General features: G+C 44.7%; 1 protein-coding gene across 3 annotated transcripts in view; it reads left to right on the top strand.

Moving 5' to 3' along the window:
• Positions 1-522: 522 nt before the first annotated feature.
• The window catches only part of TNFRSF21 (TNF receptor superfamily member 21), a 62,806-nt gene continuing 37,332 nt past the window's right edge, over positions 523-25,996 (top strand). Inside the window, exons 1-3 of one of the 3 annotated variants that reach the window (XM_081139905.1) lie at positions 523-1,089; positions 20,334-20,985; positions 22,578-23,072. In XM_081139905.1, coding sequence (XP_080996031.1) covers positions 1,003-1,089; positions 20,334-20,985; positions 22,578-23,072 — 1,234 coding nt within the window. In that variant the 5' untranslated portion in view covers positions 523-1,002. The remainder of the gene's footprint in view (positions 1,090-20,333; positions 20,986-22,577; positions 23,073-25,996) is intronic. The other 2 variants (XM_081139907.1, XM_081139906.1) reach the window with 2 other exon arrangements.

The following is a 25,996-nucleotide window of genomic DNA, read 5'->3' as shown; positions in this document are numbered from 1 at the left end:
CTCAGTCTGGATTTCCTTAGCTGCATTCACCAGCCTGGAGGTTTTCAAAGTTCACCCCACATTAAAATCACCTGGAGAACTTAAAAAAAAATCCAAATGCCTAGGTCATACCCAGGTCCAATTAAATCAGAACCTCTGGGTGGGACCAGGCATCCATGTACAGTATATGTTTTAAACTCTCCAGGTGATTCTAAAGCGCGGCCAAGTTTGAGAACCAACTCACTGGTCTCTTTTGGGCACGCAGGTGATCTAAGTGCTTACGGTCGTTGGCTGTTTTTAAGCTTTGGGTCAGATGCAACAGAAAGGCGTCTGTCGCAGGTATAATTTACTCAGAATCAGCCTAGAAAAGAGAGGTGCGTTTGGTCTGGGTGTGCACGCCTTCGCCGCGTTTGCCTCGGGTTCAAAAGCAGCTGCAGTTTTTCCAGCGAACGCCAAGGGGCACCCTCTGCCTCCCAGCGCCACCTGGAGAGCCTCCCTTTAGGATAGCACAAAGAGCCCGGCCTCTTCCCGGGTGACATCACAAAGGGCCGATCCTCCGCCCCTTCGGCGCCACCACGTGTGTCCCCACGCCCGGCGGCCACCGACTTAGTCCCTAGCCGGCGGGTCTCGGCAGCGGAGGCGGGCGGCTGGCGGCGGTGGAGGCTTCGCTATGGGAAGTTGTTTCTTCGCTCTCTCGCGCCCAGCCCTCCTCCCTCGTTCTCCGCAGTCGCTCTCGGAGGAGAGCACGGGGAGGCGCCGGCTGCAGCCACGGCTCGGTCTCCCGGCCCCGGCGGCCGCGCCGCGGGGCAGGTGCTGAGCACCCCGACAGCCTCCGGCGCCGCCTCCCTCCTCCGGCCAGCTGCCCGGCTGCACGGCTGCCGCAGTGCATATGGGGTGTTGGAGGTAGATGGGCTCCCGGCCGGGGAGGCGGCGGTGGATGCGGCGCTGGGCAGAAGCAGCCGCCGACTCCAGCTCCCGGAGAGCCACGCGCTCCCGGCGCCCCTGCGAGCCTCGGGCTCAGCCATGGGGACCTCTGCGAGCGGCAGCACCGCCCTCGACTCCTGCGGCCGCGTCGCCCGAGCCGCGATGAGCGCGGGCTTCCTCCTCCTGGTGAGTGCCCGGGGCACCGCGGGCTCCGGCCGCGCGGGAGCTGCAGGCGCCGCGCTCCCGGAGCGGGGCGGGTCCCCGGGCTCGGGCTCCGCGGGGCCGGGCTGCGGGGGGCGCGGCGTCGGGCCGGCTGGGTGAGGGGGCTGGTCAGGGAAGGCAACACGTCGGAGGGCTCCGATCGGTCATTTGGGGGAGTCGCGGGGCTCAGCTGGGACTTGGAAACGAAGGCGAATTGTTTTCCTTGCCATCGGGCTTGGTTGGAGGAGGCGCTGGAGGTGGCCGCCGGGCTTCCAGCCCCTTTCAGGGCTTTTCCCCTGCTCGGCCCCCTCGGGCTCCCACCTCCCCCATTCCCTAGCCTCCGGCCGCTGCTCTCCCGGGGTGGCGCGGGCCCGGGGCTGCGGCGGGGCCCGCGGGCCGGCGCGGCCGGCGCTTTGTTGCAGCCGCAGTGTCATGTCGGGATGCTACCGCAGTGGGAGAGCGGCCCCGGCGCGCCGGACCCTGGGGACCGCCGGGGCGCCGCGCCGCGCATTCCCTCGCAGGGCGCAAGCCGCCCTTCCCCCGCCTCTGCTCCCTGGCTGGGGTGGGTCGCAGTTTCTGCACGCCAAAAAAAAAAAAAAAGAGAACCCTCCGACCCACTCTCAGGCGCCTCCTGAGGGCCGGCTCTCAGCCAGCCAGAGAGCTGGCACTTAAGTGGGGGAAGGGGGGGGGATCTACATAAAGGAAGATGAATTTTCTCCAGTCTTACCTGTCCCTCCGTTACCTGTGGCCAGGCAGGTTGACCCTGCAGGGTGGGGCAGGTTTCGTCTTTGGGACTTAAACTGCATTCAGCCCTACACACTATATAGTCCTCCATCACTTACCTGGTCAAAGCCTGAAACCACCCTTGACCCCAAACTTATTCCCAAGCACCCCCTCCCCCCCATCCTTTTCTCTTATTTTCAAATGTTAAAGAAGAGGGGGAGAGTTAGATGGAAGACAATGCCTTTGAGGTCAAACTCTGGAGCCCCCATAAACTTCCCATGCCTATCTTTTGGTCTCTGCCAAGGAGATGGAGATTCTTAGCTAACAAACAAACAAAAACAAACAAAACAAAAGCCTAAAGGCAGGCTTGCTGTCTCCTTCCCAGAAAGGGTTTAATGCCAGGTCAGCCAAGATCTGCTTAGATCCCAGGGCAGTGCAGTTGCTATGGCCTGGGAATTCATCCTACAGACACTCTGGTTCCCTGTGGGAGTGTGTGTTTTAAGGGGAAGAGTGAGACTAAAGAAAAGTTTTGTGTTCTTAGCATTTATAATGAGGCAAGTCCCAGTCTCCTTTCAGAGACTCTTTTCTGCCCATTTATAGTAATGGCAAAGTCAAGACTTGTATCCATGAAACTAGTGTGGGTGGTGAGCAGTAGAGGGTCCTTTCAAACAGTAATCCTGGGTTGACAGTCTTGGTGTGGAGAGAGACCCATCTAAGTCCATATCAGTGACCCTACTATCAGTGGAGATAGCTCTATCTCCCTTCTCCACCTTAGATCTACTATTCTACCCCTCCCCCCACATGCCTATCTGATGATTATGCTTCCCATAGTATCCACTCCTAGATTAGCTCTTAAGCCAATATGATATCTCATTTATTTTACCTTTTAGTATGAGGTCGGTGCTTAAAGTAAGGTCATGATGCAATCCAAGTGCTGTATAGGTTGCTTTAACCAACCGAGAAAGAGCCCCCCAGCTCCTTTTCCTAAATTATTAAATTCAGTATGTAAAAATTGTGCACTGGATTTGTAACTGAAGACCTGAGAATTAAATTGGGCTATCTCTTTAAAAAATGTAATTTATAGTGGAGTTTAGATGCAATCTCAAAGTGTTAACTAAAAGAGGAATCCTTAGTCTCCTGTTAACTATAATAGAAAGGCTCTTCCTCCATGGAATGCCCTGGGGTTGATCCCTTTGTCTCACTCAGGCAGAGTGACTGAGAGGGTCTATCGGAGTTAATAGGGACTGGCTATGCTGTAACCCCCAAGCAGGGTGGGCAGGCAATGTCTTTTATTTTTTCCATCCCCACTCAGAAAGCTCCAGTCCTCAAGACAGGTGTTAAGGTATAAACTTATGATCTTGTGACATTGTTCTAAGGGTTATTTATCCCATTGAGTTCTTGGCTATGGGAAAATGATAGACACCAGGTCCCAGAGCCCAGGTAAACCTGTCAGGTGCTCAGAACTCTCCTGGGGGAGGTGGGGAGGTTAGTGACCTTACCCATACATTACAGTTAGATTAAAAAATAATGCACCCAATAAAATGTCCTGTTTATTATGGCTTTCAGTTACTCCTCTTTCAAACATTTCCCTTATTATGCGGTAACATTTGTTATTGTCATATTTCGGACACTTTCTTATCATGATAGGCTAACCATATGAAAGAGAACTTACTCTAAGCTTTAAAAACCTAATAAACATATGATATAGAACATATATTATGATTGTTACCAGTGAGGCAATAGTGGAGAAAAGCAAGCAAGAATTTATTGACCACAGCAAAAATATACTTAGGACAGTGAAACAAGGAAGGGCACAGAAGAAGCAACAGCAGAGCTAAGGCTGGGCCGCTTTGGCTCACCGGGAAGTCAGAGAAAAGGGGACCTTAGCCCAGGATGAGCTTCTGCTGCCCATTGCTCCCCTGGTTGCAAGTCTCATAGGGTCCCTTGGAGTTTAGGAGATGTGTGCCTATGGGGGGAGGAGAGAGGGAAGGCAATGGCTTGGGTATGATCCCTGGGGGGAGAGTGCCCTGGGACCTTCATTTTCAGGGTTTTTAAAGGCTGGGCACTCAGGAGAGGTCTGAGGGGAGAATCAATAATGTATTCATCAGCTTTATGCTGATGTACCAAAATGAGATTTATTCTCTTAATTAGTCTGTTCTTGGGTGTTGTCAACAAATGGCACTAATTGTATTTCTGTTATTTGTCTCAGGGAGTAGAGTGATTTAAGCTATTTACCCTCTGGTTGGGGAGAAGTGCAAACTATTTACTCGTAAGTGTCCTAGGTTTAGGGAAGATAGGATTTACTAGGTGGCTGCAAACTGCTATTTAACTATCTGTCTTACTTTCCCTATTCTGTTCTGGCATTTTCCTAGCTTCTTACTATGCTATGACATGATTACAAAAATTACTATGTGTTAGGCGCTTTATATACAGTATTTTATTTAGTTTCAGCATCTCTGGAGCAGGTGCTATTTGCTCCATTTTATAGGTGAGAAAATGGAGGCTACAGAAACTTCATTGGTTTGTGCTCGACCGCACAGCTCACAAGTGAGGGCACTGGGGCTGGACCCCAGAGCCGCCTGACCCCTCAGCTCAGGCTGTCCCCCACTCCTGTGCCACACAGGCTACTTCACAACTCCAAATTGCTAGGTGGTGAAATGTAACAACACAGAAGGCTCACTTGGGGAAAGTTGAGACTGGTGGTTTGATTTGTTGCAAAATATTAATGAAAATTACATGAGTGCCTTTGGAAGGAGGTGTTCTTGCTGCTTTGCGCTTCTGTTTCTGATGAGTTGTGTCTGCATGATATTGGAAAGTCAACCATAAACTGAAAGACAAAATATTATGTGTTCCCAGCCAAAAGTCTGGAGAAGATAAGTGAGATCTTTAGGTTTGTACTGGGAATGCCCTAGAAGGGCTTGCCTAGTGTGATACACCACACTCACAGATATCTTTTGCCCTCAGGGAACTTGCTTTGACTGGACAGATAGAATGTTGGCAGTGGGGCAGTCAGAAGGGAAGGGAGCCTTAAGTGACAAGGAAACCAGGTCTGGAATTTTAGAAAGTACTATTCTGCATGCATCATGAATTCTAGATAGAGGGACATTTGCTGTAAGAACTTGTTCAGCTGTGTGCTAGCCAAGTATTAGGGTTAGTCACTGTCTGTTGTGACTAGATGTCTAGCTTAATGTCACCTCCTGTCCTTCGCTTATCAAAGTCAGTTATCAGTATTTTGGCTCTCTGGCTGTTTGACTAGGCAGGCATGGAGTGGTCTGGTGGGGGCTGAAGTCCTGAATGGACTTGGTGGCAAGTTCAGGTAGAACTTTCAACTAGAGCTGATATTATATAAAAAAAATTTTCTCCTTTTTGTTTACCTTAACTCCAGAATCCTAGAGGATGAAGGCTGGAAGGGAAACCAACCTGGAGGGGGGAACAAAAAGCAGCCTAGATAGGGGAAGCAACTTAATTTTCATGTTAATAGACCTACATTGAACATGTTCTCTGCGAGAGGCAGTGGGACCTGAGTAGGAGCTAGGATTTGGATCTTGCCTGCAGGTACACTGTGTATGGTATATAGAATGTGCGTGGCCATCAGTCATGCTGGGTGGGTTTCACTGTCATGTGGAATCAACAGATGAATGTACTAAAAGCAGTACCCAAAGTGTGATTGATGTTAAAATATTTAAAAACTTGACGTAAACTTGGCTGTTAGTCTGAACATCAGAGGAGAAAAAATCTGCCAAGTTTCAGAATGACATACATTAACCTCTGTAAGGAAAGTAACTTCTAATCAGCAGAATGGGTAATGGAGGCCTGTACTGGAATGCAGGAGTTTTTAAAAAATATTTTTATTGATTTCTAGAGAGAGGAAGAGAGGGAGAGAGAGAAATATCGATGTGAGCGCAACACAGCAATTGGCTGCCTCCTGCATGCTCCACTTCCCCCACTGGGGATCAAGCCTGAAACCTAGGCATATACCCCGATCAGGAATTGAACCGGTAACCTTTTGCATGGGCCGACGCTCAACCAACTGAGCCACACCAACCAAGACAGGACTTCCGACTAACGCCATGAATCTACCATCCCTATTGTCAAAATGTATAGAATGTGATCAAGCTTGCTTTTTTATCCCAATTATTTCTAAAGGCATACGGGATGAATCTGTCTCAGGTCCAGTCCAAAAGAAAAAAGCAAATAAAATACACAAGTGTCTTTTAAGTAAAATACACAATCTAAATCAACAAGAAAAAAATGCCCTGTAATGGAATGTTGTACTAAAATTGAGAAAAAACCCCGAGACTAACTAGGCAGAGATCCACCGGTTGGCTAAATTACATATGTTGGAGTGGTTCAATCTGGACAGTCTATCAAATAGCTGGATTTGCTTAGCACAGTTAAAGCCAAGTTTTCCAGGACAGTTTCCAGAAGACCCCTTAACGTGGGTACATCCTTATTGGATAAGGGCAAGTAGATGTGTGCTGCTGGGCTGACTCTAGCAGGTGGTCTGTGTACTTTCTGCATCATAGATTAGAAGGCGGAGACATCACACTTGAACTTTACACTTGACTCAGTCCTTGAAGGTGAGAGGTAGAGCCTCTTTGGAGACTCAGTAGGCAAGCTGCAAATTGGTTTTGTACTCACTCAGCTGGCCCTTTATAAAGCATAAACTATAATTAATTGGTTTAAGTAAATTTGATTAAACTTTTTTTTGGTGATGGGAAATGGTCAGGTGCATCATCAGACTTTTGGGGGCCCAGTATGAATTAAGTGACTTTTCATTGTGGATATTTGGATGCTTATATTCCAGTAATAGTGTACTAATACTCGGCTGGTCCTCTAACCCCAAGCAGGCCTGGCAAATTCTGATGGTGCCAGGTCACTGGCAACTTCCTGGCAAACTCAAGAACCCAGGTCACCTCATTGCCTCTGGGCACGTGTCCATGACCATTTGGAGCAGGCTCGGTCTGGACCGTCAGACACAGATAGGTCTGTTTGACAGAATGAAAACTGGAGCCATCACAGGAGTCAACTTGGTCCCCAAAATTGAATCTCCGTTTAGCATTAGCTGAACATTAGGCTTTGTTCCTGCTGGAGCTTTGATTCTTTAGGAATAGGTGCGAGATAGTGAATAAATACTGGCCTTGCCTCAGTGTTTGTATTTGTCAAATACCAAAAATAAACAGGAATCCTAAATTGGCTTCCATGCTGCCACTTGGCTTTCCAACCACCTCCCACTTCTAGCCTGCGTCCAAGAGGAGCTAGGCAGAGGTCAGAATCCGGAAGGAACCTGGCAGTTGTCCGTGACCGTGTGCTGGACTTGGGGCTGTTGGGAGGTGGGGCTCATGGGTGTTAGGCTGTTGATTCAAAGCAGTGATGACTTCACTTTCTTGAGGGGTGGTAAAGGCTGCTGGGAATGGTTCTTTCCCCCTAGATACTGGCTATCTAACTTTCTCGTTTTCACATGTCAACATCCTGGTCTTGGAGATGACAGATGTTTGCAGAGTGGTGGGAAAGTTGTGCTCAGAAGGACCTCAGAAGGGTGAGCCTGAGCCCGGTGGGGGTGGGTAGTGAGGGCCCTGAGCCATAGCCCCATCTTCTCTTTAGAATATTTGAAAATTATGTCTAATGGTTTCTTCTCAAGAAAAACAAAAAAGAGGAGAGGGGGCTTGGGAAGCTGAGTCCTAGCAAAGCTCATTATCTGATCTTTATATAATTTTCCATTTGCTCTTCTGCCGCCAGAACTGCCTGGTGGCTCCATCGCTTGGAGCCCTTTGCAGATCTGTTTGGGGAGGAGAAACATGACTTTAATGGATTTAGGAGAGAGGAGAGGAGTCAGCCCATGAGTCCTGGAATCAAATGAGAGCAGGCGTGGATTCAAGAGGACTTTAGCCCTGAGAACTCAGAGGGGAGGAATGTTAGTGGCTGTTCATATTAACCATCGATATTGATATTACTAGTTCCTTTTCATTGAATACTTACCATTGAATACCTTAGCATTGAATACCTTTTAAAAATGATCCCAGTTAATCTTGCAAGTCCGTGAGGCATGGCGTTCACCCTCTTTTACACATAAGGAATGAGGCGTAAGAGAAGTTATGGTGAAGCAGTTGGCAACTGCTAGACCGAGGATTCAAATCTAGGCCACTGTGGCTGCATACACACTGCTGCTGCTTCTGCCAAGCTGCGGGCAGGGGATGAGTAACCTTAATTTACTGGAATTTTGTTTTCTCTTAAGGGAATGATTTTACTCGAGAGTTGAACATTGACTTTCCATCGGAAGAGCACTTCTGCTCCATGATGGCACCTGGAATTTTAGCCCCAACTGCTGATCATAAAGCATGAGCCACCTGTGTGTGTGGATTGAGAGGGGAGGGCGTGGAGTCATTGGTAAGCATTTTCCTATGGTGTGACTGTGACGGGCAGTGGTGCCATGGTTAAGATGGAAAGCTACGCTTGCAAAGTGTTATAAATAGGGAATGGATACTTTGCTTTCCTGCTACTTGGGTCATTTTGAAAAATATTTGCTTAGTGAGTAACAGTGGGACATGGGTTCTGCCCAGCAGTGTAGTTTCAACTCACTTATCCTGAGAAATTGAGGACCTTTTAGGGTTTTCATCGCTGCCAACTTGATTATTTGTATAGGATTAGTGCATGAGTTTGCATCATCTGTAGTTAGCATTTCCTTTGTTAACTTTTCATTTCAGGTCTCTTAGAAACTGGTTTAACTCCGATTGTGTGAGGTTTATCAGACTCCCTGGTAGCCCTCCCCTAAGCAAGCTTTCAAACATATCTCTTCATAGATTGAAGATACTGAGTAGATGAAAGAAAGGCAAAGGGTGAGAGGAAATTTAATCACTGATTCCAGGAAAGAGGTTGGAATTCTGGTCTCCCAAAGAATCTTTGGGACAAGGCCATTATCTGATTTCATTCTTGGTCTGGCCAGGTAAACTAATCAGGATTAGGAGAGGTGGGAGGGTTGGGAAGGGGAAAAAGCTTCCAAGGCAAATGGATACAGGTTTCCAGAATAATTTAATTGGTCATTGTGCACTCCTTGCTCTTCCCTTAGTTCTAGAAGTCCAGGGCTTCTCTCTTTCTTTCTCCTTTTCGGTTCGAGTCTTGTGTTAAAACCTGGTCCAGGAAAAATACCAAATCAGACAAGGTTTGGGTGTGCTTCTTTCCTCATTTGGAAGGCTTGGGGCCAAGGCTGCGATTCCATTTTAGCTCCTCAAAGGCAACAGACAATGCGCTATTCATCTTTGTGTTTCTGGCTCAGTGCCACAACACCTGTAGTTAAGCAATAAATGATTGTTGAATGAATTCCAGAAGGATCTTGCTCTAAACTAACTGTTCAATCTGGACAAGTTAGAGGGCTGGATCTTGAGCTATATCTCACTGCTGAGAGCTGCAATTCAAGGGTATTGAGTTATTAATAAAGCACATTAATAAAGAACGCTTTAAACTTAAGCGAGTTGGCAGATTAGAAGAACTAGGGTATGGAATTCTCTTCATGTGCCTTCCCGATTCATTTCTGTTCTTTGACAGCGTATGAACATTTATGTCTAGTTAAAACTAATGTGTATGTACTTGCTTGTGTTCTGCTTTCCTTCATGTAGCTATTTTCTGTTATCTTACAGAGATATTTCTATTTTTCATCTATGTAATAAATATTTATGGTGCGTCTATTAAATGTCAGGCTATACTCTAGGTATATGATAGTGAAAGCCTATTTATGGTCCCTCCCCTTGGAGTTTGTAGTTTATCAGGGAAGACAAAAGCAGTGATACATAAGGACGACCCTTTAAGAACAGAAGGAAGAGTGTGCCGGAAAGAGGGAACAGCATGTGGAATGGCCTGGAGGTAAGAAAGAGCCTGCATGTTCAAAGAATAGAAAGAAGGTCATTGTGGTTGGTGCTTGGCAAATAGGGACAAAGGGTATGTGGATTGAGGTTGAAGAAGTCAGGGACCAGATCATACAAGACCTTTTAAAGGTGTGAAAGTCTCAGGATATCACTTGGAGTACAGTGGGAAGAAGGGTTACGCTGTGGCGTGAATTAGATTTCTTTTTTAAAAGATCACTCTTGGCAGCTCTGGAGTGTGGATTAGAGGGAAGCGTACAAGCAAGAGATGGGTTGGAATCTTTTGCTGTAGTGCAGGGGGGAGATGATGGTTTTTGGATGGTGCCAGTGAAGATGGAGATTAACAAATTTTAAAGATTTTGGAGTTTACCGGTGGTGAAATATGGTGGTCTGATTACTTTGCAGGGGAAGGCTGGGGAGGAGTGGGTGGGATTAGGAACCCAGAGTTGGGATGGGTAATAGTAATTTCTAGGTCCCCATGATTCGTGTCGGTTCAAGCCTTCATGCCTACCATTTCTAACAGCCGCCTCTCGTCCGTTGGTGAGCCATCCGACTTGGGTTGGACACTTGGGTTGTTCACTGTTTTCCTGCTGCACGAATGAAGCTGTCTGTGTACAGACCAATTGCTCTTTTTCTTTTTGGGTTGTTCCCAAAAGTGAGGGGCATTTGAAGTATAGTCCCCAAAGTGGAATCACTAGGTCACAGGAAACCAATGAATAGTTTTTATGGTTCCTGCTGCCTATTTCCACATTGTCTTTAGAAAGACTGGATTAATTTAAAGTGCCACCAGCAACCTATTAATGTGCCTTTTACCCCATAAGCCTGCCAGCATTGGAGCTTATCACTTTATTTATGCTGCTCTAGTATAGATGTAGAAGGATCCTTGCTTGCCCAGGTTTGCATTCCAGGTAGTTGCAAGGGATGTAACAAATTTATCCACATGATGGTTACTTTTATTCATGGCACCTTCTGTCCTGGCTATTGAGTGGAATTTGTGTTAATCTCGTTTGCATTCTTTTTTTTTTTTTAAATCCTCACCGGAGGATATTTTTTCCATTGTTTTTGTAGGAAGATTGGAAGGGAGAGAGAGAAAGAGAGAGAAACACCGATGTGAGAGAGACACATCGATGGGTTGCCTCCCACGTGAGGGAGCCTGACCAGGGCAGGGGATTGAACCTGCAACCCAGGTACGTACCCTTGGCTGGAATTGAACTCGGGACCCTTCAGTCCACAGGTCAACTCTAACCACTGAGCAAAACTGGCCAGGGCAGTTATAAGTTTTTATGGCATATATTTTTACATTCTTCTTTTAATATTATTATACTTAATAACACCAAAATTTAGGCTAATATTCCTAAATCCATTTCATTTGTGTGGAAACTATACTACTCGGCTCTGACTGTGTAGTACTTCGAAGCAGCCTTAAGCCGTACCTAGAGAATGGGCATGGCTATGTTCCAATAAAACTTGATTTCTAGGCACTAAAATTTGAATTTCAAATAATTTTCATGTGTCACAAAAATATTGTTCTTCTTTTGATTTTCCCTCCCAACTATTTGAAATGTAAACAGCATTCTTAGTCTCTGGGCTATAAAAATGTTGGCAGCTGGCTGGAGTTCGTTCACCCATGTTTTAGACTCTAGAATCATTAACATCTTGGGACGAGATCAAAGAAACTCGCTCTAGAAAATGCTTACTTAAATTCTGACCCATTTGCCTAAAGTGTACTTATTAACAGCAAGTCTTCCCTCCTCTCTTGTATTCTCATTTATAATATGCTAAGTTGATATTTTAAATCTGTTTTGAAATGCCCCTTGTTTGTCTTTTGTCTGCAGTCTGTATTTTTTGTTTTGTAGTATGCTCCATGTCTAGTAAGGCACATTTTCGGATTACAGCTTTTAAAATTTGGAGTCTTTGATACATTTCTCAGAAAGTAGATATTTGCATTTTAATTGGGGCATTTAAAAAGATTGTCTCGTCCCAAGGGAAGGAAGCTAAAATATAGTAAAATCATAAGTAGGAGTGATAATTAAAGTTACTAACATTTATGGAGCGCTTACTTGTGTCATGTTTGTCTTCTCTGCTTTACCTGTAGTAAAAATTAATTCTGAAAACGATTTTAAGAGAGTAGGTGTTACTAGTCTCCATTATCCTAATGAGGAGACAAGAGACACAGGGTTGAGCCCCTTGCACAGATCCCCCAGCCAGGACCTGGGAGAATAGGCCTGCCCAGCATACTCCAGGCTAAAATGGGTTTTGTTTATACTTTCATGCTGGCATTGCTGCACTGGCTGATGTCCTTACTTTTGCTTTGGTTTGCGTAAGGATTTTATAAATTCTTAGCGAGCACAGAAGAGTGTTTCCCCTAAACCTTTACCATGTCTTATTAACAATGGCTTCTGCACGTAGGTGAGGGTCTCAGCCTGTAGAAATGCCCATTGCAGCAGAGGGAAGGAGATGAAGGTCTGTGGTCCATGGACTGAATGCTGAGTGCACACTCCTCTGCATTGCAGGTTCCAGGCAAGACAACATCTGGGTTATTTCCTTGCCCGTTATTTCCTTTTCCCAGGGTCCGTAAGCTCGCCTCTTTCCAGTCCGACAGTCAGCACATTCTAGCTTTGGCATTGTCTGTATTTGTAGCTTTTAACAACAGTCCCTGCCTTTGCCCTAGCAACAGAAGACTTGTAAATCAGAGAGGATAGTAGGAAATAAATGCAAAAGCCAATCAAATTTATATAGCATTCCTGGGAACAGTTCTGCCTGTCTGTGCTTTGTGGAAGCTCTGCCCTTGGCGCTTTCCTCTCCACACGTTCTTTTTCCCCCTTCGAATCTGGAGAATTCCAGCAGTCTGTCTGTACCTTGCTATTACGAATTTAATGGGATGCTCAAAAGAATGGTCAGAAATTCTGGGAGTGTCTAGCTCTGCCTGGCTTTTACCTTTTGATCATCTGTTAGCATGTTTTATAGTCACCATCTCAGGAATAGATCTTGGTTGCCTTATCTTTGTTACAATGTCCACAGTGACTGAGATTTTTCTTAAAATACTAGTTTTATGCAGTATTAAAATTTTTTCTGTTAAAGTCATCAGTCTTCCTGCTTGTCCATTATGAATAGACAAGCTTATCACTGCCTTCAGTTTTTTTTTTTTAATGCAATCTTTTTTTTTTTTTTATTAAAAATGATTGCAGTTTGATAGGGAACAAAAATGGCATAAATATGTTCTTCTGGTAAACTGCACGGAAAATTTTGCCCATTTGTTTGAAGAATGAGGTCATGGGATAAGAACTGGTAAAGATAAATTTGCATCAGTGTTCTTTCACATTAGCACATCTGGATGTGTCTTGTCTTCAGTCAGGTCCACCTCTGTGCCCTGCAGTAGAAGTGACACTAGGACAGGTGTGATGAGGGTTGCGACAGTGAGTACAGAGACCTGGAAGCATTAATCACTGGTCATTTTAGAGATACCTCTTCCTTCCTTTGAAATTTGCTTTGTCCTGGGCTTTACCTTTTAATCTACTTGAGAAGTGCAGTGTTCTCATATCCCATACAGTTTGGGACGGTACACTGACATTTGCTCATTTATCCGTTACTGTTGGTGAAGTACGTGTCCTGAATAAAGGACAATTTCTAAATAACTAAAGTTGAAACTAAGGTGGAACATCCATAGCTTCCGGAGAATAATTTCATGATACTGCTGATAATTCTAAGCATCAATTGGAGATCTTTTTACAAATCAGTGTAAAATGAGGAGGGGATGTTCTAATTCATCATTACATTTGCTTGTTCTCTTAAGAACCATGCTGAGCATAAGGCTTGCCAGCCAGTTATGGTTCTGTTCAAACAGTGATATCCTGAGGATCTTTGGAGGTGAAACTAACGATTTGCCTTTATTCTGAAGGGTGCCAGCCTATTTTATCTCTTGAGTTATTGTGGGTGCACAGTGGAGGCTTTTTGGGTTTCTCACAGTTGCTTTTATATCTCTGCTCATGTCCAGCAACCTTCTCCACCTCCACAGTTTAATTCTATGCTTCTAGTTATGGTCTGCAAATCCATCCACTCACTTAGTCCACGAACACCTGTCAGGTGTACCATGAACTGGGTACTGTCCTTGAGGGCTTGGATAGCATCAGCATGTCAAATAGACTGTCCTGGTCCTCTTGTGGCTCAGAGGGGAAGACACCCGAAATGGAAAAATTCGTGACTACAAAATTATGGTGGTCCTATGGGGAAGACAGTGAGAGCTAGTTTAAGCTGAGGGAGAGGAAGGCAGGGAAGCATTTCAGAGGATGTCCTATCTCTATGAAAGATTTTGCATTTCTAAGTCATGTTTTAAGCAGGGAGTGAAAGTGTCAGATTTGGTGTGTGAGTTAGAGTGGGTGTCAAAAAGGAAGCCAGGAACTCAATACTCATTGCTAGACTCTAGAAGATGCCTAAGGCTCCAGTCTGCATTTTTAGACATTTCTTTTGACTGATCAACGAAGTATCAGCAGACTTTTTTTCTAAAAGGGCCAGATAGTAAATATTCTAAATTTGTGGGCCCTATGGTCTCTTTTGCAGTTCTCCAGCTCTGTCATTGGAGCATGAAAACAGCCATGTGCAATAGCTAAACGAATGGCTAGCTTCCAATAAAACTTATTTATGAGAACACTTGGCATGCAGGAATTCATCTGCTGGCTCCTGGCTCAGAGGGTGCTTTCTTTATCATTTTTGTGATCTTCATTTTGAGATGGTTGAGCAAGGGAGGAAATGCCATCTCTGTGGCTGCCCCTGGCCTCAAGCTGCTTGTAATCATTATGGGAAGATAAATATATACACGGATGAGGCCATCAGCAAACATTACAAGACAATATGTAATTAAGCACCTCAATCACAAACAGAAACAGGAAATGGGGTGAAAAGTTTGCTTGTCTTCTTGGAATCTGGGAGACTAGGAAATGTAAAGGCTTTGTGGAGAAGGTGGAACTTGACAATCACAGGCACCCAGAAGGCTGGAGTTGAATGCAATGTAGTCCAACCTGCTAATTTTACAAGCAAGTAAAACCAGGTCCAGCTGACCTTGAGCCAGTGTCTGGACAGGAACACAGGTTTTCTGTTTTCTAAATCTTTGCCCAGCTATTCTTTCTACTTCAGATCTGGTCCTCCCACAGGCCCATCCTCCCACAGAAAAACATATATGGTATTCATGTTAATACTGTATCATATTAATACTATGTCACACTAGTAGGGAGGAAGAAGAGTGAGAGGCTCCAACTTAGGGGTTGTATGGAGACTTCTTCTGTCCTTGAAGAAAGCAGTTCTCAAAAGCCTGAGAGCAACATGGTTGTAGCTGTCATTTAGGATGAAAAAGAAAGAAAAGAGAAACTAGGGTGGGGAGTGGGAAGCGAAGAAGGGGACTATGGAATGTAGAAGAACACATGCAGCCCTACCTAGACAGTTTGTCTCAGTGGTTAGAGCGCTGGCCTGCAGGCTGAAGGGTCCTGGGTTTGATTTCGGCCAAGGGCACGTACCTCGATCGCAGGCTCGATCCCTGGCCCTGGTTGGAAAGCTTTCGGGAGGAGACCAATCAATATGTCTTTCTCATATCGATGTTTCTCTCTCTTTCTTTCTCTCTTTCTCCTTTCCACTCTCTTTGAAAAGCAATGGAAAAAATATCCTCGGGTGAGAATTAAAAAAAAAAAAAAATGCATGCATACACTGACAGGGACCAGGAAGCAGTCTACATGTCCTCAGTAAGAAGTGTCTCTAAAATAAGACAGATCCACACAGTTGAAGAGAACTTGACTCTTCTAAAGAATGAAGTAGTCTGTGTTCTGACATGGAGAGATTTCAGTGATGCATTATAAGACCAAAATCAAATCACAGAACAGTATGTGTGGCCCATCTCCTTAAGATGAAGCTGGAGCAGCTCACTTAAAGTATGCATGCATGTATTAGGTATAAATGCTCAGGAAGGGTCTGGAAAGATGTGCACCAAAATTAATAGCGAGTATCTCTAGGGATGGGTGGAGCTGAGCAGATACCTAAACATTTTAGTCTATTTTGAAGTTGTTAGAATTATTACTAGAGTACTTACTATGAAAATAATAATGAAGCAAGAACAATATTTAAACAATAAAAGGATGCAAGTTGGGAAAGAGGAGGAGGGAGCGGCTCTGACGGTGGAACTGGGCTGTTTCCAAAGTGTTTCTCAGAATCAGAGAAGATTCAAACCAGAGGGGTCAGGCCTTCCAGTTCAGGGCATCAGGGCAACTAAAAGTTGGTTGGACATCAGAATCACTTGGAAAGCTTAAAAACAAAACCAAACAAATTCCTGGCCCCATGGCAGACACACATGATCTCAAGTAATGGGACTGAGGCTGTGAATTTTTTAAAAAGCTTCCCAGGCCCTGGCTGGTGTGGCTCAGTTGGTTGGGCATCTTCCCCTGCACTGAAAGGTTGCTGGTTTGATGCCTGGTCAGGGCACACGCCCTGTTTCAGGCTCAATCCTCTGTAGGGGGCTTGCAGGAGGCAGCCAATTGATGTTTCTCTCCCTCTCCCTTCCTTCCTCTCTCTCGAAAAATCAATACAAAAACCAATAAATAAATTTTAAAAAATGCTTCCCAGGTAATTTTGATGCTCACTTGAGGCTTGAGGTTTTGGTGAACCTGATTTAGTCTCTCCACCTCTGTACAGGTGAGAGAATTAAGGCTCTTGACCAGGTAAAACCCCAGCCTTGAGTGTTCACTTTTCAGTGACTGTGTCTTGTGATTCAGGTGTTTTCCCCAACAGTAACTTTTAGGTATCACCTAAATTGTTTTTTACATTTTATAGGGACCTGGATCCCCCTCTTCCCCGCTACCCATTACTTCACCCTTTGAATTGTCTTTGGGAATGATTTTTATATTATTTTAATTTTCTTAGAAACCAGAGGGCTGCCACCAGGCTAGTGGAAAAAGCTCTAGCTTTGGGTCACAAGTCTTCAGCTGACTAAAAGGCCTTAGGAAAAGAACTTTTCTCCGGTGGCACCTGTGTCTCTGTGCAGGGAAAGGGACATCGCAGCCTCTTCCTCTCAGCAGGGCTTCGGGAGGAAGAGCAGCACAGGGAACAGCCCTCCGGCTTTGTAGCTCAGATGGGTTAATCATTAACTTTGGGACTGGAAGAGCTCTTGGAGGTTCCTCTAGTGCAGGGGGAGTAACCTTCCTTCAAATGAATTCTTCCGTGGAAGGAAGGTGCCTAGCGAATCGGTGAATCTGAGTTGCAGTGTTTGAGGCAGAGACGGGGAGCTCGGAACCTCCTGTCCCTGCCCTGACGTGCACCCGCCGGGCCCACGAGCAGCCCTGAGAAATGTGTTCGGTACTGTGCACTCGAGTCCAATTTGAAAACCATAGATTTTTCTCCCTTTCCTCCTTCCATAGGTAATTATTCCCCAAATCCAGCTGATCTGACCTCTCCTATCTGTCGCCTTGTTCTTCCATGACCTCCACCCTAGTCCAGGTCATGCCCACCTTCCCCTTGGCTTTCGCCTTCTAAGTGGGTTTTCTCATCTGCCCTCCTCCCACACTGCTTTCATTGTCCACTCTGCAGCCAGATCATTTTTTTATTGACAAATGTGATTATATGCTTCTCTCCCCAACCTCCAATATAAACAGACAGTGACTTTGGATTAGGATCAAATTGTGGAGCCTCTCCAGGTTCAAATGTGGCCACTGTGTTGTATCTGGAGGTAGAGTCACACAGGATTTTTTAATAGTTCCTGAGCTGATCTTCCTCCGCTTCAGACTTTTGCTCCGGGGCTCCCTCTGCCTAATCCCCTGCCACTTCCCCTGCCCAGACTTAAGTTCTGCTTCCCTAGCCTTCAGTAGTAAATGCTCCAAAACATTTCTCTAATATCTCTGAGCTAGGAAGTGCCTGTTGAACCCCTTCTCACGGGACTTTATTTCTCCTTAGGAGTAATCTCAACTCTAATTAAGTAATTACTGATGTAATTAGTTGTTTCCATTTGTCTTCCTTTATATTTTAGAAGGTAAACACTGTAAAGGCTGAAATAGAGTTGTTAAGGTTCTAGTACACACATAGTAGGTCTTCAATAAATATTTGTCCAGTGCTTGTATATTACCTGGTTTGTGCACAAATCTCATGTCTAGTGTTCAGCCCAGGTGAGGCTGCCAAGGAATATTGTGTGTTAGCACTATTTGTAGGAGCTGGAATTACCTCTGTAGCATGAGGTAGTTTAATGGTCCCTTTTTAGAGCCATATTGTCTTAAGTGGGTTACCTAGTAGGGTGCAGTTTAAAGAGCCCTGAGATTTGCTTTAATTAGAAACTTGATCAGTTATTCTAAATGAACACAGAGCTGGAAAATCCACTCAATGAGTAGGGAAGTGTGTGGGTGCAGTGAGGTTTGGAGATGGCTTTTGTATCCTGCTTGGTGGACCTCCAGCAATTCAGTAATCAAGGGACTAATGCAGAACCTAGTAGTAGCATCTCTCACTTTAGGTTTAGAAGTGTGTCCTCTGGGGAGATATATGAAGCTATAGGAAGCTGATCCCCATGCCCATGGCCATGCCCAGGCACACACACACACACACACACACACAGTGAACTTATGATCCCCTGGGTGTGTTTCTGGCTGACTGCATAGCCTCGCTGCACGGGTAAGTGCCAGACTCAAATCCCATAGCACACACATCAGTGATGTTCGTCCCTGACCACTGTCAGGCTAGATTGCCTGTTCTGTTCTCTGATTTCATTTAATTTGCACAAGTGTAATAACCTGCCATTTGGGTTATTTATACATCTTTCAAACTTCCAGAACACTGCAGTTCCCTAAAACTGCTTTTGCAGTTAGAAACTAGATATGAAGGAACTTGAAGTACAGAGCAGAGCCTCTTTTGCAACCTCTTGGGTTGGGTCCTCATTGTTGGGGAGACTGGGACAAGATCTGTCTTCATGTACTTGCCAAAAGGCACTTGGGCTCTCCACAAGATGGTAATGAGTTTTCTTTCCTCAGTCTGATGCATCTGCTGTGCTTAGAAGAGGGTGGCTGGGCTGATTTTGCAAAGACAAGGAGGGAAAAAAGAGTCAGAAGTGAAAAGGGATGTTACTGCAGTACTTACTATCAAGCAGATTGTTTTCCTTCAGAGTCCAAGATGAAGTTAAGTCTCTTACCAAGAAAATCAACTACTATCCTTTTTTGGTCTTAGATTAAAGAAAATATGAATATATTCTCATAAGTTGGAAATTTGTTTCCAATATTGCCATTTAACTGGAGACATCTGGGACAGGGTAAAGGACCTTACGAGTGATATTTTTGGTTCAAATCGTTAAGTTTGAGGTAGAGGAGAATTGCATCTTGGGTTAATCGCAAGGTGCTAAGGAGACAGCAACTCTGATCACTTTGAAGACCTTACTTTATTCTCTCAGTTACTGGTACAGAGGCAAATTTAAACATTCACTCCCCCCACCACTGCAGAAGGACCTCAGGATTTAGCGCCACAAATATAACTTCCTTTTCCCCAAGTTTTCATTCTGGACGGTATTATAAAATTCTGTCTAGCTGGGTGAAGTTTCTGTTCTATGAATTTAATTTATGTGTCTATTGAGTCCTTGCTGAGCCCAGCTTTGTGCTTGGGCTCCCAGGTGGCTGCAGGTCCACACTATTAGCCATGGCCTTCAGAGGCTGTGCATCTAAAAGCATCAAGGGGCCTAACTCTGTTTTGCAAAACAAACAAACCTCAAACCAAACAATCAAAAAATATAGCTTTGCATAGGTGAAATATTTGAAAAAAATCATGCCATGTCTATAGGTTGACTCCAACCGGGTAATCGAGTGCTGCGAAAGTAGCAGCTTGTATCAGTGCCATCCTACTTCTCAGTTGTTTTGTCCTGGTATCAAGATATGGAAAGGAAGACGAACTATTCAGCAAGTTATTTTTTTCTTACATTCGGGTGTTTGACTTCCATACAGTAGGATATGCTTTTATTTATTTTCGAGAGAAAGGGAGAGAGAGAAACATCAATAGTTGCCTGTTATACACACCCCGACCGGGGCTCAAACCTGAAACCTGGGTATGTGCCCTGACCAGGAATTGAACCCTCAACTTTTCGGTGTGCGGGATGATACTCTAACCAGCTGAACCGCCCTGGCCAGCAATACATTTTTTTAAAAAAAATAAATTTTTTTTTTTTAAATTTTTTTAGAGGGCTAGAGAGATAGAAAAACATTGATTGGCTGCCTTCCGCACACCCCCGCCAGGGCTCAAGCCCACAGTCCGGGCATGTGCCCTGACTGGGAAGCGAATTGGTGACCTCCAGGTTCATGGGTCGGTGCCTAACCACTGAGCCACACCGGCCAGATATCCAGCAGTTTTAATACGGGCCCCAGAGTGTTTTCGTGTTCATATTCTCAGCTGAGTTTTTATAATTGAGAGGTATTGTCAGCCTCACTTTGCACATGGAAGAAAAGGAAACTGAGGCGTAGGTCAGGCGCCGGGAGGAATCGGAGCCTTTGTTTCTCTGCTGTGCAGCAGCCTTGTGTTAAGAGGACATGGTACCTGTCAGATATTTACCAGGCATGATAGCGGTGGCGCTGGGATTGTTTCATCTTTTTTCTCTGTTCCTAGATAACACCTCCTTGGTTTTGTTCCTCCCCCTCCCCCTTTTGTTTCTTGCAGCTTGGATTCCTTAGCACCACCTCTGCTCAGCCAGAACAGAAGGCCCCCAGTCTCATCGGCACCTATCACCATGTTGACCGCGTCACTGGCCAGGTGCTAACCTGTGACAAGTGTCCGGCGGGAACCTATGTATCTGAGCACTGTACCAACACAAGCCTGCGTGTGTGCAGCAGCTGCCCAGCGGGGACCTTTACGAGGCATGAGAACGGCATAGAGAAATGCCATGACTGTAGTCAGCCATGCCCCTGGCCGATGGTTGAGAAATTACCGTGTGCTGCCTTGACTGACCGGGAATGCACTTGCCCACCTGGCATGTTCCAGTTTAATGGTACCTGCGCCCCCCACACGGTGTGTCCTGTGGGCTGGGGTGTGCGGAAGAAAGGGTCGGAGACCGAGGACGTGCGGTGTAAGCAGTGTGCTCGGGGAACCTTCTCTGATGTGCCTTCTAGTGTGATGAAATGCAAAGCATACACAGACTGTCTGAGTCAGAACCTGGTGGTGATCAAGCCAGGCTCCAAGGAGGCAGACAACGTCTGTGGCACAGCCCCGACCTTCTCCAGTACAACCCCACCCTCCCCTGGCACAACCATCTTTTCACGCCCTGAGCACATGGAATCACATGAAGTCCCTTCCTCCACTTATGTTCCCAAAGGTAACTTAACCTCATGAGTTATTTATTTGAGGAGGGCTTTGAGTCCAGTGAAGCTACTGGCAATGGGCTTGTACTTGTACCATGGATGTTTTCTGCGTTTTATAGATTCCCAAAGTCCCCCCTTGATGAAGGGACTTGCACTTTGTGGCTAATTGAATTTAGCTTCTTTGGACCTTTTAGAAACATTTAGACTCAGAAGTTTTAAGTTAGGGGGATCAGATATCTATAAACTAGGTCACATCAAAATAGAAAATAAGAATCCAGTAAAACAGGGACAGTGAGTGACCTTATGTAAGTCACTGAACTTCTGGCCTTGGTTTCAACCTTGTCAAATAATGAGTGATTTAGATGTTGAAGGTCTCTCCCCGATTAAAAGCTTTCCAACATGGAATCACTCCTGGGTAGAGACAGCCAGAAGGTCAGACGGAGGGAGAAGGGGAGGAAATGCAACGGCATCCGGAGGGGCAGGATGAATATTGGATCTAAGGTGGGGCAAAGAAGGGGAAAATAAGTTAGAAGTTTCAGCAAACAAGCAAATTTGTATCACACTGAAGGTAACTAGCATTCACATGTGGAAAATAGTGTTTATTTTTTTGAGATTATTCCAACTTGATGCCCTTCATCGAGTATCTCAGTTTTCCTCAGAATTCATTTAGAATCTCAGGCCTAATGTAAAATTTAGTCTTTATTTTCAAATCCTTTTTGATTGAATTTAATTTTCATGAAGTGATAGCCAACTTGAGTTGTGCTTTCTAGCATCATCTCGCGTGCGATTGTACTTGACCTTGACAAGAGCCCTGTAAGGAGGGCCTTTTTACAAACACCATTTTAAAAGGAAAAAACTGGCTCAGAGATCTGAAATGACCTGACCAGGTTTTCTCATGGGCCGGTACCGGACAGGTCTTATTTCTTGGGAGTCAAAAACCTCTGGCTCTCACAACTCGTTAATGAAGACAACTTGTGGAAGCTTCTCTGAAAGAAATCCACTAAACCACCAGCCCAAGTCTTATTTAATCTCTTAATAGAACATACTAGGAAGTCCTGCCTTATTTATTCACTGGCCTGTCTCACCAGACATTTCTTTCACTGGCCAGCCTTGGATTCGAGTTAGGGCACTTTTCTTTTTATCTTTGTGACATTTTCAGTTGTACCCCATTGCGTTATGAAATAGTCAAGAGCGGGAGACGAGGTATAAAGGAATTAAAGGACAAAGGAGTTAACTTTGAACTAGTTCTCTGAAATAATCAGAACAATTAAAAGTCGACTAAAGCTTTGAACATACAAGTGCCTGCTCAGGGTGCGAGGCGCTGGAGTAGCTGCTGTGAGGTTCAGATGTTGGATCCCTGAGAAGGCCCTTGGTTTTGGCACAAGGAAGTGAATGAGTTTAGCTGTTCAGCTTAGTTTTTAACCATCCACATAAAAATGCTTTTAAGATCTTTATGAAAATGTGCAGTATAATTTATTCTTAAGCTCCAAAGGTCATCTCTTCTTGAATTATCTGGCCTCGTTTGGAGATGAGCAGGAAGAGGAAGGAATATATAGATCCCCAAATATAGAAAAGCTCTTCCCCCCTCCTTACTCTTTTTTTCTAGGCATGAACTCAACAGAATCCAACTCTTCTGCCTCTGTTAGACCAAAAGTACTGAGTGGCACCCTCGAAGGGACATTCCCTGACAACACAAGCTCAGCAAGGTGGGAAGGAGGTGTGAACAAGACCCTTCCAAACCTCCAGGTAGTCGACCACCAGCAAGGCTCCCACCACAGACACATCCTGAAGCTGCTGCCACCCATGGAGGCCACGGGGGGCGAGAAGTCCAGCACACCCATCAAAGGCATCAAGAGGGGCCATCCCAGGCAGAACACGCACAAGCATTTTGACATCAATGAGCATCTGCCCTGGATGATTGTGCTTTTCCTGCTGCTGGTGCTTGTGGTGATAGTGGTGTGCAGTATCCGGAAAAGCTCAAGGACTCTAAAAAAGGGGCCCCGGCAGGATCCCAGCGCCATTGTGGAAAAGGCGGGGCTGAAGAAGTCTGTCACCCCAACCCAGAACCGGGAGAAGTGGATCTACTACTGCAATGGCCACGGTGAGCTTTCTTTTCTCCTTGCTTTACAGATCCCCTGCCTCTCCTTCCCTAGTCCCTGGTCTGAAGGAGTGGGAAATGCAAAGTTTCTGGAGTCTCTTTTGTACATCTAGTGTTATTTGATCTAGTTGTGTTCTGAGAAATGAGGTGGTCAGCATTTGACGCAACGCGTTCAGAGAGAGTAACCACTCTGCCCTTTCCTCCCCTGGCGCATTTAAAGGAGCATTTTGCAAAATGAGAGACCTGAGAGGGACCTTTAGGGACTCTGTTCAGAAGCCTTGTCATTGAACACTGGAGGACATTGAGTTCAGAGAGGTTTGACTGCATCTTTGACCCAGGCTGGTGGTTTGTCCAGGATGGATGGGACTGATGCCACATCTCCTGACTGGTGGAGCCCTGGCTTCTTTTTCACTACTGGGCTGCTAAGAAAATAAAAAACAACTTGTCTTAAGCTTGCCTTTTTGAACCTGAACCTTGCTTTCAGATTCCTATACTTTTTGCCCGTGTTGTAGTCCCACTTAATATTTTTAGGATCCCATTTCTGTCAGGATAGGAAGGTCTGTGAGATTACTGACACCCAAAGCTTCATACGTTGGTGATCATTTGAGGCTGGGCCTCCCCTCGTCCGCACAGTAGTCAGTGTGTGTTGACACAGGCAGCAATATTTGTTTTTCCTTTTTTGAAGGCCAAAAATAGCTTACAGAAGTTGTCCCAAGAGCTGTTTGAGGTGAGATGGCAGTTTTCAGGCTGAGGCTGTAACTTCCTTTTCTATAAATCCTAAAATGAGATTTCAGGGTGAATTTTGATCATTCTAGTCAGGTGCCCTCTTGCCCCTTAAAGGTAAAGATGCTAGCCTAACTTTCTAAAAAAGTTGTATTGAGTCTTAAACCTATGTTTATACCTTTTGGCCCAGCATATTCAATTTTTGTGAATCTGTTATGAACCAGAAATATTAAAAAAAAAAGATTTAAGCACAAAGGTCTTAAACTTTAACCGTTATTATGTATAATAAGTTGAAATTGGAAACAAAAGGACAGTTTTAAGGAAATGACTGAGTATATCGTGGCCTATCTATAGTATGGACTATTATGTTGACCTTGCAGATTTTAAGAATTTTTTTGACTTATGACATAGCAAGGTGTTTACACTAGGTTAAAGAAAAGAAAAACAACTCAGACCACGCAATTCATATAATATGATCCCAGTTCCCTTAAAACTTTGAAATAAAGACTGAAAGAAAACGGGCCAAAATGACAGTGATGTTTCTTCAAGTTTGGTGGGATTCATGTGTGGATTTTTTTCCTCCTTTCTTAGTTTTCTTTCCTTTCCCCAGATTTTCTAAAATTTTCTAAACATAGCGCATGCTAACTTTATAATCAGAAATTTAGAGAAAGTGAAAAAATTAACTCATTTTGCTTTCCTTTACTAATTTGTGTAAATGATCAAACGAAGTGACAATCAGAGTAAGATGAGCATCCTCCTGGGGACAGAGCCTGCACAGACTTGAAGAAGACTACCCCGTGCTGGCAGCCCAGCTGGGGAAGGAAGGCTTCAATCCTCCCTCCTTTTTAATAAATCTTTTTATTTGGACATAATTTCAAACTTATGGAAAAATTGCAAGAATAGTACAAGGAATACCTGTATACTTGTGCCCAGAATTGACCTATTGTTAACATTTTGCCCGTTTGCTTTATGGGCTCTCTTTATATAAAAAATAGATTTTATAAATTATAAAATATGTATACTACAGAATAGTTTTTTGTTTGTTTTTAAATATATCTTTATTGATTTCAGAGAGAGGAAGGGAGAGGGAGAGAGAGAGAAACATCAATGATGAGAGAGTTGTCATTGATCGCCTGCCTCCTGCACGCCCCCACCTGGGAATCCAGCCTGCAACAGGGCATGTGCCCTGACAGGGAATCGAACTGCGAGCTCCTGGATCCTAGGTCCATGCTCAACCGCTGAGCCCCGCCTGGTTGGGCCAGAATAGTTTGTTATGTATTATACAACATAACATAATATACAATATATGTTATGTATATACAAACATGTGCATCCATAAAACAATTTTTCTGAACTATCCTGGCTGGATAGGAATCGTGCCTTTGTCCAGTGTCTTCAGGCCAGTAGCCACCTTAGAAATCAGATTGACTGTTGTGGTGTCACTGTGCTTGTGTTCAAGTAACCCCTATTTTTCTTAATAATGTCCCCAAAGGCCCAGATGGAGTGGCTCAGTTGGTTGAGTGTTGTCCTATGCACCGAAAGGGAGTGTGTGGAAGGCAACCAATAGAAGTTTCTCTCTCTCCCTTCTCTCTAAGCATGTCCTTGGGTTAAGATTTAAAAATAATTATGTCCCCAAAGCCCAAGAGTAGTGATGCTGGTGATTCGGATATGCCAAAGTGAAGCTGTAAAGTGCTTCTTTTAAGTGAAAAGGTGAAAGTTCTCGATCTAATAAGGAAAGAGAAAAATCGCATGCTGAGGTTTCTGAGACATATGGTAAGAAGGAAACTTCTACCCGGGAAATTATGGGGAAGGTAAAAGAAGTTTGTGCTAATTGCTGAGAGACTGAGCGACCGCACACTTACATAACTTTTATTGCAGTCTATTGTTATAATTGTTCTATTTTATTATTGTTGGTAATCTCTTATTGTGCCCAATTTATGAATTAAATTATATCATAGGTTTATATAGGTAAAAGCATAGTAATTATGTATAAGGTTAGGTACTATCTGCAGCTTCAGGCATCCGCTAAGGGTCTTGCCTCCAAGGAGATGAGACTGCTGTGGTCTCATTCAGGTGTAACTTTTCCAATCGTTTTCAATTTCCCCCCAGATTTTTGCATTGGGGTGTTTATATTTTCTTTAGAAAAAGAAGGTCTATTTTTTCCAAATTTCTGTTCTCCAAGGTTTAACCAAGTAAAATCCCAT

Source organism: Miniopterus schreibersii, assembly GCF_964146895.1.
Source record: "Miniopterus schreibersii genome assembly, chromosome: 6".
NCBI classification, from domain to species: Eukaryota; Metazoa; Chordata; class Mammalia; order Chiroptera; family Miniopteridae; genus Miniopterus; species Miniopterus schreibersii.
This window is presented reverse-complemented; position numbering and strand designations above follow the sequence as displayed.